The 16,576-nt window shown below is 38.2% G+C and overlaps 1 protein-coding gene across 10 annotated transcripts in view; it reads left to right on the top strand.

Moving 5' to 3' along the window:
• The window catches only part of Mef2a (myocyte enhancer factor 2A), a 145,294-nt gene that overhangs the window by 52,110 nt on the left and 76,608 nt on the right, over positions 1 to 16,576 (top strand). For all 10 annotated transcript variants that reach the window (NM_001291191.2, NM_001357324.1, NM_001291195.1 and 7 more), the window contains one exon: positions 7,365 to 7,555. In NM_001291191.2, coding sequence (NP_001278120.1) covers positions 7,502 to 7,555 — 54 coding nt within the window. In that variant the 5' untranslated portion in view covers positions 7,365 to 7,501. The remainder of the gene's footprint in view (positions 1 to 7,364; positions 7,556 to 16,576) is intronic.

The following is a 16,576-nucleotide window of genomic DNA, read 5'->3' as shown; positions in this document are numbered from 1 at the left end:
TCAGTAATTGATAACTAATACTAGCAAGTTTAGTAATAGATTTTACCTTATTTTTAATGTCTGGGCACTTAAATAATCATTTAAAATTTTAAAATTGGATTTATTCTTTTTAATTCTCCATTTTAAAATTTATTTGTTCATTTACTTGAAACACACATACATACACAGAGGGAGGAGGAGGAGGGAGAGAGGAAGGGAGAGGGATGAAGGGAGGGAGGGAGAGGAGGGAGGAGAGAGAGAGAGAGAGAGAGAGAGAGAGAGAGAGAGAGAGAGAGAGGACAAAACAATTGTTTTCCATGCTACATTGAGTGCATAAAGTTAGATGACAATGTCAGTCATTTCTCACCTTCTACCATCTGGTTACCAGGACTCAAGCTCAGATGCTCAAGGTTGGTGACAAGCACTTTTACTCACTGGGCCATCTCTCTGGTTCGTTCTCTCTCTCTCTCTCTCTCTCTCTCTCTCCCTCTCTCCCTCCCCCTCTCCCCCCTCCCTCCCTTCCCCCCTCCTCCCTCCCTCCCTCCCTCCCTCCCTCCCTCCCTCCCTCCCTCCCTCCCTCCCTCCTATTGTAAATAGTACTCCCATGAATATTGATGTGCATATTGTGAGTATGTACTCTAAATGCTTTAATTTACATATCTAGAAGTGAAATTGTTGGCTCAAATTCTACTTCTTTTCTTGAGAATGCGTCTTTCATACCTTTTTACCACAGCGGCTGCTGTATTTTGTGTTCTCATAAATTATACAAGGGTTTCAGTTATATAACCATGCTAGTATTTCCTTTTTATATTTTAAAAAGTAATAGTGATTTGGGGTTGGCAAAATGGCTGGGTGAGTAAAAGCACTTTCTGCCAAGCCTGATGACTTGAGTTTGATCCCCAGAGCCCATATGATGGATCTTCACTCTCAATCCATAATCCATGACAGACCCCTCTCCCCCTTGTCCCCTAGTAATACAGTGTAAATAGTCTTCTGATTGTGTGGAGAGGTTTTCATTTGCATTTGCCTAACAATCAGTTATGTTGAACTTTTTTTCATATGTTTATTGATCAGTTTTTTATTTTATTTTATCATTTTTACAGTCCAGCCCTTCCCTCTCCTTCTTGGTTCCCCCCTCCCCCCCCCCACAGTTCCTCATTCCATTTCTCCTCCTCTCCCATTTCCAAGAGGATGCCCTCCAGTTTGTTGACAATGTTGGTCTTCCAATGGGCTCACCCTCCTCCTCAGCTTCTTTCAGCCTTTCCCTAATTCAACCACAGGAGTCCCTAATTTCAGTCCAATGGTTGGGTGTAAGTATTTGCCTCTGTCTCAGTCAGCTGCTTGTTAGGCCTCATGTTGGGAGGGCAGCCATGCTAAGCTCCTGTCTGTAAGCACACCATAGCATCAGTAATAGTGTCAGGTCTTGGAGCCTTCTCTTGAGATGGATCTCAAGTTGGGCCCAGCCACTGGACCACCTTTCCCTCAGTCTTGTCTCCATTTTTGTCCCTGCAGTTCTTTTAGACAGGAACAATTCTGGGTCAGAGTTTTTGACTGTGGGATAGCAACCCCATCCCTCCACTTGATGCCCTGCCTTTCTACTGGAGGTGGACTCTACAAGGTCCTTTTCCCCACTGTAGGGCTTTCATCTAAAGTCCCTCCCTTTGAGTCCTGAGAGTCTTTCAACTCCCAGGTCTCTAGTACTTTCTAGAGGACCCACCCATCTCCCTCCCCTGAGGTTGCATATTTCCATTCATTCTACTGTCTTCCCCCCCACCCCTATACCCTATCACGTTCCCCTTTTCCCCATCCCATCTCGTCTTCCACCCAGGTCCCTCCCTCCCTCTGCCTCCCATGATTTTTTTTTTCTCCCTCTCAAGTGGGATTGAAGCATCCTCACTTGGGCCTTTCTGCTTGTTAACTTTCTTGAGTTTTGTGGATTGTATCCTAGATGTTCTGTACATTTTTGGCTAATATCCACTTATTAGTGAGTACATACCATGCATGTCCTTTTGGGTCTGAGGATCTCACTCAGGGTGATATTTTCTGGTTCCATCAATTTGCCTGCAAAACTCAGGATGTCCTTGTTCTTGATAGCTGAGTAGTACTCCATTGTGTAAATGTACCACATTTTATATATCCATTCCTCTCTAGAGGGACATCTGGATTGTTTCCAGCTTCTGGCTATTACAAATAAGGCCGCTATGAACATAGTGGAGCATGTGTCCCTGTGGTATGGTGGGGCATCTTTTGGGTATATAACCAAGAATTGTATAGCTGGGTCTTCAGGTAGATTCATTTCCAATTTTTTGAGGAACCCCCAGATTGATTTCCAGAGTGGTTGTACCAGTTTGCAATCCCACCAGCAATGGAGGAGTGTTCCTCTTTCTCCATAGCCTCTTTTTTCATCTTTTAAGAAATACACTTCAGGACCCAGATATAGCTCTCTCTTGTGAGACTATGCCGGGGCCTAGCAAACACAGAAGTGGATGATCACAGTCAGCTATTGGATGGGTCACACGGCCCCCAATGGAGGAGCTAGAGAAATTACCCAAGGAGCTAAAGGGAACTGCAACCCTATAGGTGGAACAACAATATGAACTAACCAGTACCCCGGAGCTCTTGTCTCTAGCTGCATATGTATCAAAAGATGGCCTAGTCGGCCATCACTGCAAAGAGAGGCCCATTGGACTTGCAAACTTTATAAACCCCAGTACAGGGAAACACCAGGGCCAAAAAGGGGGAGTGGGTGGGTAGGGGAGTGGGGGGGTGGGTATGGGGGACCTTTGGGATAGCATTGAAAATGTAAATGAGGAAAATACCTAATTAAAAAAATATATATTAAAAAAAAAAAGAAATACACTTCCATGCCCCCCCCCCAACTTACCCCCAAGATAGAATCTCTTTCTGTAACCCAAGCTGGCTTGAAACCCAGAACTGTCTGTCCTCAACTTGCAGTGTTCTTTCTGCCTTAGCCTCCCAAGAGCTGCAGGATTTCATATATAATCCACCATTCTTGGTTTTCCTTTGTCCACAGTTGATTTGCTCCTTTTACCATTTGAGTTTCAGGAATTGAATTTAGGTCATCAGGCTTGGTGGCAAATGTCTTTGTCTACTGAGACATCTTACTTGTCTTATCTTTTTCCCATTTTTAAGTTTAATCATTTTGCTGCTGGGTTTTAGTAATTCCTTATATATTTTGAATATTATTTCCATGTCATATATGTAGTTATTGTTTTCCTTTATTTGGATTGCTCCTTTATTCTATTGATGGTGTCCATTGAAACATACTTATTTATTCCATATATATGGTATATATAATATGGAATATATGTAATATGGAATATATATGTGTGTATGTGCATGTATATATATGTGTGTGTGTATATATGTGTGTGTGTATGTATATATGTGTATATATATATATATGAACATGGGCATGTGTTTGCATTTGTGTGAGTGCACATGGGTAATGTGCCTGAAGGTCTGAGGTTGTTTGACATCTAGTGTCTTCTTTGATCATTCTTTTTCTGTATTGAGCCAGGATCTGTTGCTGAATCCAGAGCATCTCTTGTGCACTGACTCTAGACAACTGTCATGTCTACCTAGCTTTGGGTAGGTTTTGAGAATACAAAATCTGGTTCATGTGGTTGTGTGGCAAGTACTTTACTCATTGAGAAATTTTTCTAGTCTACACGTTTTTAACTTTAGTGAAGGCTAGTTTGTTGTTCTTCAGTCTATTGTGGTTTTGCTGTTGTGGGTAAGAAATCACTGTCAGATCCAATTTCTTGAAGCCTTTTTCTGGCTCAAGAATGTTACAGTTGGGTTTAGATCTCAGTTTCAGATTCATTCTGAGTTGGTGTTTGTATGTGACATGTGGTAGGCATCAACTGCATTTTTGTGGGTGTCTAGTTTCTCCACCATTTGTTTGAAAGAACTCCCTTTGATGTTGAATGATCATGGCACTTTTATTAAAAATTGTCCACTTATGTTTATTTCTAGGCCCTCTATCCTGTTTCATCAGTCTTCATGTCTTCCTCTATGCTTATGGAATATTATTTCAATTTGTGACTTTAGCAAAATTTTAAATAATAAAAAGTGAATACTTCGGTTTCATTCCTTTTTTAATTAATTAATTTTTTTACACTCCAGATTTTATTTCCCCTCTCCCCCGTCTACTGTTCCACGTCCCACACCTCCTCTCCACCCCCATGTCTCCATGAGAATGTCCTCACCCCCACCCTCTACCCCACCAGACCTTTAAACTCCCTGGGGCCTCCAGTCTCTTGAGGGTTAGGTGAATCTTTTCTGATTGAACACAGACCCAGCAGTCCTCTGCTGTATATGTGTTGGGGGCCTCATATCAGCTGGTGTATGCTGCCTGTTTGGTGGTCTAGTGTTTGAGAGAGCTTGGGGGTCCAGATTAATTAATACTGCTGATCCTCCTACAGGGTTGCTCTCCTCCTCAGCTGCTTTCAGCCTTCCCTAATTCAACCACAGGGGTCAGCAGCTTCTATCCATTGGTTGGGTGCAAATAGTTGCATCTGACTATTTCAGCTGCTTATTGGGTCTTTTGGAGTGTGGCCATGCTAGGTCTCTTTTTGTGCGAGCTCCGTAGCCTTAATAATAGTGTCAGGCCTTGGGACCTCCCCTTGAGCTGGATCCTACTTTGGGCCTGTCTCTGGAACTTCTTTTCCTCAGGCTCCTCTCCTTTTCCATCTCTGTAGTTCTTTCAGACACGAACAATTATGGGTGAGAGTTTTGACTGTGGAATGGCAACCCCCTCCCTCATTTGATGCCCTGTCTTCCTGCTAGAGGTGGGCTCTATAAGTTCCCTCTCCCTACTTCATCTAGGCATTTCATCTAGGGTCCCTCCCTTTGAGTCCTGAGAGTCTCTCACCTCCCAGGTCTCTGGCGCTTTCTGGAGAGTCCCCCAACCTCCTAACTCCTGATGTTGCCTGTTCCCATTCTTTCTGCTGTCCCTCAGGTCTTCAGTCCTTCTCTATCACCCAATACCAGATCAGGTCCCCTCCTCCCCCCATCCACTTTCCCTCCTAGGTCCCTCGCTCCCTTCCCACTTGTGATTGCTTTCTTCTGTGTATTCCTTCGAGATTGAATATAAATTTCAGGATGGCTTTTTCAAATGCTACAAAAAAATAAGGATTTTGATAAAATTGCACTGTATTTGTAGATTGCTTTGGGTAGTATTGACATCATAATACATAAAATTTTACAATCAATGAGTTAATACTTGCGACTAGTGTTTTAAATTTTTAGTGTATTAATCTTTTATTTCCTTGATTAATATACCTTATTTCACATTAAGTATGTAGAAATGCAACAGATTTTATTGTGTTAGTATTATATTCTGATACTTTGAATTTATTATAGTAACTTTCTTTTTTAAAGGAGTAGGTTTTTCTACTTATAATGCATGTTGTCTAACAACACTGATAAGTCACTTCCTCTTTTCTAGTTTAGACATTTCTATTTTTTTCTAATTTCTATCTAGAACTTCCATTCTGCTGCAGAATAGAAATGGTAGAGAATGTACCTTCTCTTATTTCTGATATTACAGGAAAAGCTTTTACTCTTCATCATTGAATATGACATTAACTGGAAATTTCATGCCTGGTTTGTTACCCATTTTGTTATAAAGGTAGCATGTCATGAAAAAAATTTATAGTTCTCATTCTTTAAAGTATGGATCCTTTAGATGTTTGCTCCTTAGTGTACACACACACACACATTGAAGTTAAATTTTTGTTAATTTCTGTAGTATCAGAATGTATTTATCCTTTGAAATTTGTTGATATTTTATGATCTAGCATTTAATCACTTTTGGCAAGTATTTTATATGTAACTGTGATTATAAAGATAGTATTTTCTGCAGTCAGAGATACTGTGTTCTGTGTGTCAGTGAAATTGTTGATTATTACTGTGTCACATTCATTGTGAACTGCTTGTTCATGAGTCGCTGAGAATGCTCTGCTAAAATTAACTTACTGTAACTCGTTCAGACAGGCAGGTTGGCTTTGTGTACAGTCAAACTTCTATTTCTGATTTAGATAGTTTGGAAAAAGCCCATTTGTATAGAAATAAAAATCAATACAGCTTAATACTGTATGAGAAAACACATCCTCAATGCATTTGGTAGAATATTGGACTATCATGTAGACATTTTAAAGTCCCTATCCAGGGTAGTAAAAGAGAATGTGTCTCTAATGTTTCTGCAAATATGGAATTAGTAAAAGCTACCCTGCTGCTGCTGATGGAGGCCTTTAATTCTAGCAGTCTGGAGGCAGAAGCAGGTAGATCTCTGTGAGTTTGAGGCCAGCTGGTCTAAAGAGTGAGTTAGTAAGTTGTCATTGTAGCAGGTGTAATAATTGTTTAAGTTAAAAAGTAAATTGATGAACGTGGAAAGATTAGTAAGTAGGGATGCTCTAATGCCAGGAAGTGAAGAACCCATTGCCTCAAAGCAGATTCACATTTTATATGGCCCCGAATTTGCATGATAAAGTTGAAGTTTTATAGCCATGTATATGTAATATTAAAGGTTTGGCCTCAAGAATTCACACATTTATATTCACCCCCCCCCCAAAAAAATAGCTTATATTTTCTTTTACCAAGGTGAATTTGTCTTGATTTTATCAAAAGGTGGTATTTCAACTGAATCTTAACAGATGAGGGGGTACTCATTCGATGGCCAGAGAAATAGTATTCACTTAAGTGTATAATAATGTAAAGTTTATATAGTAGTATCCTTGTGGACTAATGAATAGTATTAAAAATTTAGCTGTAGAGTAAATTAATTTAGAAGAATTTATAAGGACAATTTGGGGCTATTCATATTCGTTATCTTTTGCATTGAGGGCATCAGGAGCCATAAAGAATATTGTATATTGTTGACAGTATACAACAGAAATCTTATCCCAATGTTTGTCCCTTTACTGGGTGACCTTTGGCATGTTACTTAATTCCTTCTGTGTCTCTATATTCCTAGGCTTCATATTTACAAATGGAGATAATAAAGTCTAACAAGATTCTAGATAAGAATGGATGGATGAAGGTATTTCTATACTTAGAAAAATGCCTGGCATATAGAAAAATCTCAGCAACATTGGCTGTTAGTATTGTCATTATTATGTATGTTGTAAAAATCTCAAACACCAGCTGCATTGGCTTAGGCACCAGGAGATCCAGGAGAACTTTTAGAGGGTAAAGTCATTAAGATTTCAACTGGCTCACTCTATTTCTATAGGTAGAAATTGCAGCCTATTATTAATGCTTACTGTGTTAAGCATAAAAGCAGATTTGAAATTTGTATAGCATTTAATGATTTACAAGTTGTACAGAATTGAAATCTTCCAATTTGTGTTTTCTTTTAGATTTTTAAGACAATTTCAACGGCAGCCCTGGACTAGAAGGTTAAATAATAGGAGCTGTGTACGATGCATTAGGAGATTGGAGAAAATTAGCTTCTGAAGTAATTATTAGGAATATAAGGAAGACAAGGTGACTGAAAATGGGGCGAAAGAAGATACAAATCACACGCATAATGGATGAGAGGAACCGACAGGTAAATCAAATTTTAGTTTATTTAATTTGTCATCATATTTTTAAAACATAGTGTAGAATGGTCAAATCTTTCAACTCTTAAGTGTTTAAAGTTCCAGAATAAATGAAAACTGTTAGATATAAAATTGTTTCTTTCTGATATATACTTTAAAGAAACCTTCAAGTTTCTTCATATGTGCAGTAGGAAAGTCAAGTCACCGCAACTCTTCCTTCTTTGTCGTGTAGTTTGCGTGCAGTGCTTAGTCTGTGGTGCACAGCTCTCTTTTGGTAGTTTGTTGTCAGAATGCCATCTCTTCTCATACTAAGGACTGTGCAGATTTGCAGTTACTGTGAATGCTTTCTAGTCACTTACATTTTCTGGTTAACTGAGTAGACATGAACATAGTTTTGAAGCCATGTTATCTCACATATTTCTTAAGCATATATGCATCATGTCAGCTTTAACTGATATCTTTTTAGGACCAGTGTTAGTCAATTATTTGAAATTCAGGATAATTTCAATATGATTCTGATCCATGAAGAATCCAATTGTTATATTAAAAACTGATTAACAATCTGTTTCCAAAACTAGCTGCCTGTTTTTCCAAGTGTTTACCTACTCATTTATATAGTTCCTTATTGAGTAGTCGGCATAAATCTTTGGTGTCTATAGTTTTTTTTAAATTTTTTTATTACATATTTCCTACATTTACATTTCAAATGCTATCCTGAAAGTCCCCTATACCCCCCCGCCCGCCCTGCTCCCCTACCCACCCACTCCCACTTCTTGGCCCTGGCATTCCCCTGTACTGGGGCATATAAAGTTTGCTAGACCAGGGGGCCTCTCTTCCCAATGATGGCTGACTAGGCCATCTTCTGATACATATGCAGCTAGAAACACGAGCTCTGGGGGTATTGGTTAGTTCATATTGTTGTTCCACCTATAGGGTTGCTACAGCAAATAATCAAACTCAGGGCTGAAATCAACCAAGTAGAAACAAAAAGAACTATACAAAGAATCAACCAAACCAGGAGCTGGTTCTTTGAGAAAATCAATAAGATAGATAAACCCTTAGCCAGACTAACTAGAGGGCACAGGGACAGTATTCTAATTAACAAAATCAGAAATGAAAAGGGAGACATAACAACAGAACCAGAGGAAATCGTCAGATCCTACTACAAAAGGCTATACTCAACAAAACTCGAAAACCTGGATGAAATGAACAATTTTCTAGACAGATACCAGGTACCAAAGTTAAATCAGAATCAGATTAATGAATTAAACAGTCTCATATTCCCTAAAGAAATATAAGCAGTCTTTAGTAGTCTCCCAACCAGCAAAAGCCCAGGACCAGATGGGTTTAGTACAGTGTTCTATTAGATCTTCAAAGAAGACCTAATTCCAACTCTCCTCAAACTATTCCACAAAATAGAAACAGAAAGTACTCTACCCAATTCATTCTATGAAGCCACAATTACTCTGATACCTAAGCCACACAAAGACCCAACAAAGAGAGAGAACTTCAGACCAATTTCCCTTATGAATATTGATGCAAAAATACTCAATAAATTCCTCGCAAACTAAATCCAAGAACACATCAAAACGATCATCCATCATGACCAAGTAGGTTTCATCCCAGGGATGCAGGGATGGTTTAATATACGGAAATCCATCAATGTAATCCACTATATAAACAAACTCAAAGACAAAAATCACATGATCATCTCATTAGATACTGAGAAAGCATTTGACAGAATCTAATGCCTGTTCATGATAAAAGTCTTGGAAAGATCAGGAATTCAAGGCCTATACCTAAACATAACAAAAGCAATATACAGCATACCAGTAGCCAACATCAAACTAAATGGAGAGAAACTCAAAGCAATCCCACTAAAATCAGGGACTAGACAAGGCTGCCCACTTTCTCCCTACCTATTCAATAGTACTTTAAGTCCTAGCCAGAGCAATTCGACAACAAAAGGAGATCAGGGGGATACAAATTGGAAAGGAAGAAGTCAAAATTTCACTATTTGCAGATGATATGATAGTTTATATAAGTGACCCTAAAAATTCCACCAGAGAACTCCTAAACCTGATAAACAGCTTCAGTGCAGTAGCTGGATATAAAATTAACTCAAACAAATCAGTGGCCTTTCTCTACACAAAGGATAAAGAGGCTGAGAGAGAAATTAGGGAAACAACACCCTTCTCAATAGTCACAAATAATATAGAATACCTTGGCGTGACTCCAACTAAGGAAGTGGAAAATCTGTATGACAAGAACTTTAAGTCTCTGAAGAAAGAAATCAAAGAATATCTCAGAAGATGGAAAGATCTCCCATGCTCATGGATTGGCAGGATTAATATAGTAAAAATGGCCATCTTGCAGAAAGCAATCTACAGTTTCAATGCAATCCCCATCAAAATTCCAAATCAATTCTTCACTGAGTTAGAAAGGGCAATCTGCACATTCTTCTGGAATAACAAAATCCCAGGATAGCAAAATCTATTCTCAACAATGAAAGAACCTCTGGTGGAATCACCATGCCTGACCTCAAGCTGTACTACAGAGCAATTGTGATAAAAACTGCATGGTACTGGTACAGAGACAGGAAGATCAATGGAATAGAATTGAAGACCCTGAAATGAACCCACACACCTATAGTGTCTATAGTTTTAAGAAAAGTTGACTGACTTTGATTTAGAGGGAAGAAGAAAAAAGAATTTCAGAGACTATTATAGTCAGCTTCTCATTCCTCATGTTCAGAGCATGTTCAGTATGGAAGGATGGTATCACTGGGAAGTTTGTAGAGGTTTTAAGAACAGCTTCTGCAAGCTCAGTAGACTCTTCACAGTACTGAAAATGTGCTTTCATAGGTCAGTGTAGAAGTTTACCTGAATGCAGATAGAACTGTAGACACAACTCAGTGAGTGGCAGGGTGGTGGACTGGAGAATTGGGTGTTAATGTGTGTCATTACCGTAGTCCAGTCCAGTCCAGCTTGAAGTTAAGTCCTCGTTTCAGCTCACAGAGACTGCTTAGCAAAAAAGATATAAGGCCTACATAGGTTTGTAGTACATTAGGATGGTTGATAAAATAGGGGAGGTTAAAATAAGTATCCCATCATTGGAAAGGATGATACATCATGGTGGCATGTAGAGGAAGGAGGATCTACTTCACAAGCACACAGAGGGATAAATATTAAGTAAGGCTTGTATGCAAGATGAGAAATAGCATAAAATCTCCTAGCTCTCATCTCGTGGATACCTATGGTTAAGTTGGGCATAGCTAGTTTAGACCTATGTGTTGAAGACTGAATGTTTAAAGGGAAACAGAAACTGTGCCTATTTAGACGCCTCTGTAGTGGGAACTTGATAAGTTGAGAGGATGACTTTGTCTAAAAAAAAGATAAAGTTGGCCGGAAGGGGAGAGGGTGAATCTGGGAGGAGTCAAGGGAGGGGTGACTATGATAAAAAAAATTTACAAAATTATCACTGAAGTAATAAATGATCTCAACATCTTACAAGCCCTGTACATAGAATTGATATGAAAATTAAATTATCCATTGTTTTGTAGAATAAATGTATTCTTGACCAGTTGCTTCTAGAGAAAGTATAATATATCAAATTCTGGTTTCCTATTGATTTATGTTGTAAACTCAGAAATTGTTTTTATGTATAAGAAAAAGGCATCTCATTTGAGGAGGAAAAAGGTATTTTTAACATTCTAGCCAATATTTTACATACATATTATAATAAATAACTTCCTTCTTTGTCTTTCTCTCCGTTCTCTCTGCAAAGAAGGAAGCAGAGAAGATATAATTGGGCAATTTGTTTTTTTAGATTAAATTTGGTATAAGCACATCTGTCATAAACTAAAATGGTATCTTAATTTTCCTTTTCAAAAGGAGCATTCAGGGTTCAAATTTTTTCTTTCTTCCATAAAAGGGGAAATAGCTTCTAATTTACCTAAATAAAGTATACTTTTAAGGGACTAAATTAGATTCTGGAAAAATCATTAAAATATAGATACTTATTCTCTCTCGAAGATTTAAGTACATAGCATATAAAAATGAGATCAGATACTGAGAGAGTTTATGTAAGAATCTGTAATTTATAATGAAATAATTTAGGAAAATACAATAGAAAAGCTAGTAGCAAGTAGATTTTCAAATCTAAGTATGAACTAACCACATTATAAAAGCTATACTCAAAGTCTGGAAAAGTACATGGAAAACCTTGGTGACATACCCAGAGCCACTGTTTTTCCTGTCTCCTGGTCTCCAGCCCCAAGGGAAGTCATTTAAACTAGTCCTCGGCATGCCTGTTGTTCCCATGTACTTGTACAGTCTGTGCTGCTGAACAGCTCTGTGCTTGTAACACTCATGAATGTTACCTTTGCATGGGAATGGTGTCAGCTTATTGTATATTTTTTACTTTTATCAATGTGTAATAATCTAACATGACATGGATTTATATTTATCTATCTTAAATAGACATCTTTTTCTACTTTCATGCTATCATGAAGAGTTCACTTCATTCTTATTTTGTGCACATGAATACTTGGTTGTGTAGCTAGTACAAAATGTTGAAACACACACGCACACATTAAAAACAAACCAATAAGACAAAAATAACAAAATAAAAACACTCCAATCTCAGCATACATGAAAACATGTAGTTCATTTTATTCAGTTTATATTGACCAGCTATTTCTGAATATGGGGTCTCCCTGGGAGTGTAGTTGATAATACCCAATGATAGCTCCACTGGAGAAAACTGATTTTCTCTTTCCCAGAAATTAATTCTACATAATTTGTGGGTTAGGAATAGGACTTTGCATCTTCTTTCCTTTCTTAGTTTTGGGGCCTTATCTGGCTTGAACACACATCTTATGTGTGCTGCTAAATTCTCTGTGAATTCATGTTTGTATAAGTCCTGTTGTATTTGGAAAAGATTGTTTCCTTGGAGTTAGCACTCTGGCTTTTATAATCTTTGCATCTCTTCCTCTCCATTGCTCTCCAAACCTTGAGGAGAGGGGTTTGATGAAGATATCCCATTTAGGACAGAGTGATCCAAGTCTCTCTCTGCATAGTCCAGTTGTGGGTCTCTGTGTCAATTCCCATTTACTGCCAAGATGCTTCTCTGATAGAGGTTGAAGGGGCACTGATCCGAGTAAAGCAGAGTATCACTGGGAGGCATTGCTGTGTTCCTTTAGCAGAATGATAGTGTTTTCCCTTAGGCCCATCACCTATCTAGACAGACTCTAGGGCACCATAGCAGTATAAGATATGGGTTCTATCTCATGGGGTGAGCCTTAAATCCAGTCAGAAAGTGAGTACTCCTGTGACATCTGTGCCACTGTGCACCAGTATATTTTATATGTTGTATGTTGTTGGATGTGTGCCTGGGTGATATGGATGATTACTTTTCACTCTGTTAGCATGCGGAGTACCTTCTAACACCATGCATGCTAGTTAGTAGAGGTAAAGCTTCTAGTTAGCAACTAGTTTAATCTCTCCATGTTCAGTGACATAAGTAAATGTCCTCATCAATATGCCTTACTATCAGGTTGTGGAAAGCCAGCAATAGCCTTGGCGTTGAAGAATAGGACCAGGGGACCCTTTTGGCCAACAGCTCAACAAGATGTAGCCCATTCTTGGAATTAGAGGTTTTACCAAGTGGCATAACTAACATGTCTAGTTGTTGCACTGTTTCTCCCCTTATATGGTGACTGCATTTAAAGTCCTTTTATTTATGTATATATTTTAGCTTTTATAGTAGTAGGTTCTATATGTTTTTTCAAAGGGCCTTTAGTGTGAGTTGTCCTCCCCATATTTCCTCCTTTACCCCCCCCCCCCAAAGCTATTCTAGTATCCTCTTGATCTCTTCTTGAGACTGTTCTTTTTCCCCTTCCTTGAGAGGTCTCCTCCTCCACCCTGGTCCCTTACCCGAAGTACTTAACCTCTGTAGTTACCTGATTTGACAAGAGCTTTCTAACGTGTTTGTGCCTAATTTATATTTAGCTAGCAGTGTGATTCTAGCTACTTCAAGTCTGTACTAGTTCTTGGAATTACCCTTTCCATTTAGCCCATTCTTGTAGAGTAGTAGACAAGCAATAGTAACTAATTTTAATCTGAATTAAGTTGTTTTTTCTTTTCATGTTTTTATGTTATCAAAAGTGTGAGTTTGTGTGTGTGTGTCCCTTAATGAATTCATTAGGGTTGTGCACCTGAGCATGGATGAGTTTGCTTACAAGAGAATGGATGTCTTGCTTGTGGCTACATTACTGGAAAATATGTCTTTTACTCTCTCACCAATCATTAACTATGCTAACTGCTTATATATTGTTAGGGAGCAGAGAGCCCTTTTTCCCTCTATGAGAGGTGTTAACGGACTTACTCTTGTGCAGGTTTGAGTAGGTAATCATAGCTGCTGTTTGTTCAAGAGTCCAGTAACCATGTCATGTCTAGAGTCAATATTACACACTTCCTGTATCAGTTACGAGTCTCTAGAGAAACAGAACTGATAGAATTATGTATATTGACTCACTCAAGAAAAATCTATCACAGGTGTACCCATCAGCTTGACTTTTGGTTAGTGCCAGATGCAGTCACATTGACAAGAAAGAATAGCAATTATAACCTTACACATTTTTTTTAAAAATAGATTAAGTGAAGACTTACTAAGGTGTCCAAGCTGGTCTCATTTGTGGGTTCAAGTGACCCTTCTACTTTAGTCTCCTCAGTTGCTGAGACTATAAACATGAGGTATCATTTTAGATCCTGTTAGGTTTACCTTTCTGTTCGTTATTGCTGATGCTGTGTATGTCTTACTTGAGAACTTTCATTTTCCAAAGGCAGTGAAGAGAATTCATTTAAAATATAAGGACACTCTGACTGTTCCATGTCACGCCATGTAATCACCAGGGTTGATTCAGCAGAATTGGCTGTCTAGAGAAGTGTCTTCGGTTGTCTCACCCCTGTTGTGTGCCTGGTGAAGAAGATCGTGTAAATAGTAGAGGTGGACTGTTCTTCCATCAAACATGTATGGATAGCTGCACTCTTTGCTCGGACCTACAAACAAGGGCTAAGATAATTGTTCTCTGCTTTCTTCTAGAAGTGTTTCTGTTTCACTTTTCAGGTTTTGGTTCTATTATCCTCCTGTAATTTATGTTTGAATTAAAGTGTAGGAAAATTATTATTTTCCCTATTGGGAAATATCCTATTGGGTATTCAGTGACCCTGTATAATTCATTGCATTTCTCTCCTGCCTGAGTTTGAGTAAAATAAAATGTATTTATGGGTCTATTTCTGGATCCTGTATTTTGTTGCATTTGTTTATTTGTATATCCTTGCTCAGTTCTACACTACTGCAATTACTATAATTTGCTATTTGGTAGCATAGTTGGCTGCCATTGTATTTCTGCAGAATAAGCTGGCTGTCTTTCCCTTTCTATTTCCAAATGAAACTGTCAAGTCAATGTTTGCACAAAGGTAACCAATCAGGAATCTTCCTGGACTCAGGGGTTTTCCCCACTAAATATGTCCATCCATTTAGGGATACAGAAGACCTTATAATACTAGGTCTTATTACCTGTGAACATCCTTAACTTTCATTTGGGTTTATTAGTTCTACCCACAGGGTTTGATGCTTTTGAGTATGTGGAGCTTAGACATTTTTTACTTAGTTTCAGATATTTGATTTTAAAAACATAGTTCCCCAAATTTTCTTTTTAAAAATTTTATTATTACTTTGATTGTATAATTTGTTTACCTTGGTATGTGTGATATACAGCACACTTGTGGAGGCCAGGGAACAACTTTGTAGAGTTGTTTTTCTTCTTCCACTTTATGTGGATTGTAGGGATTGAAGTCAGGTTCTTAGATTTGTATATAAAGTGCCTTTGCTAGCATTGCACTAACCCCTCAGTTTGTGTTTTCTGCAGTTTAGTTGCTGAGTACTATTTATAAAAGTATAGTTCTTTGTCCTATAAATGTTAGCCAGTAACCTTGCTTGAGATCACCTGCAGCTTCTACTGCTTGATATGTATTTCTGCTTATTGAGATGTAGGTACCTTCATAGACTTAGGAAGAAAAACACTAAATTTTTTTTCAAAGGTTGAATATAGAGAATAATGGCACAAAAATTGTTGTGTTCATTATTTGGAAGTAATTTCGGTCCTGGCATATTTGCTACAGATACTTTTAGTTGTAAAAGAAAATGAGATATTAGTCTAATATTTCCGTAGACCTGTTCATCTTTTCCTTACAAAGGTGATCACTCATTCACGTTGTTTTCCTTAACATGAATTCATTGAAAGCATATTGTTTTAGTGTTGTATCTGAATGGCTTTACTTTCTCACATGATGGTGTGGTAGTGTTTCCTGACTTTGGCTTAGTGCTGGGCTTTTGTGATCTGACTCATTCCATCAGTTCAGTTATCATACTCATAGCAAACTCCACATGTGTGCTGTCTAGTTCTTACTGTTCGGATGGCAATCGTATGTACTTGTGAAGATACTTCCTTAAAAGTGGGCAAGTAACATTTCTGTGATAGGTATCATTTAGAGAGTTGCTGGTTCAGCTTTATGATACTTCCTTTCTGTTTTGACAAGGTGAAAAGCAACCTTTTTCTGTGTGTAGTTTGCCAGTTGTCTGCTATGTTACTGGTTTTTTTGTTTGTTTGTTTGCTTTTTTCTTAGAAGTTCTCTGTGGTCTGAGTTTTAACTCTCTGTGTGGTATCTGTATTGTTAAGCTGTGGCCAGTCTCCTTTATTCTTTGTCCTTGTTCCCCCACTGTGTTCTGTTTTCTTGTTATTCCTAAAATTTATCTGTAAACAAATATACCAACTGTTGAGAAAATTTAAATACATAGTTTTAAAAGTTATTCATTAGTATGCATGTTTATATTTGTGTGTGTGAAAATGATGGCATGTGCAGGATAGTTCACACATGGAATTCAGGAGACAACTTTTAGAAATTCTCTCCTTCCATTGTTGTATCTTGGGGTTGAATTTAGTAATCTGGTTTGCTTGTGGGCCC

The sequence above is a fragment of the Mus musculus genome, chromosome 7, assembly GCF_000001635.26.
Source record: "Mus musculus strain C57BL/6J chromosome 7, GRCm38.p6 C57BL/6J".
NCBI lineage: Eukaryota > Metazoa > Chordata > Mammalia > Rodentia > Muridae > Mus > Mus musculus.
The sequence above is the reverse complement of the archived record's forward strand: the minus strand, read 5'-3'. Positions and strand labels throughout refer to the sequence as shown.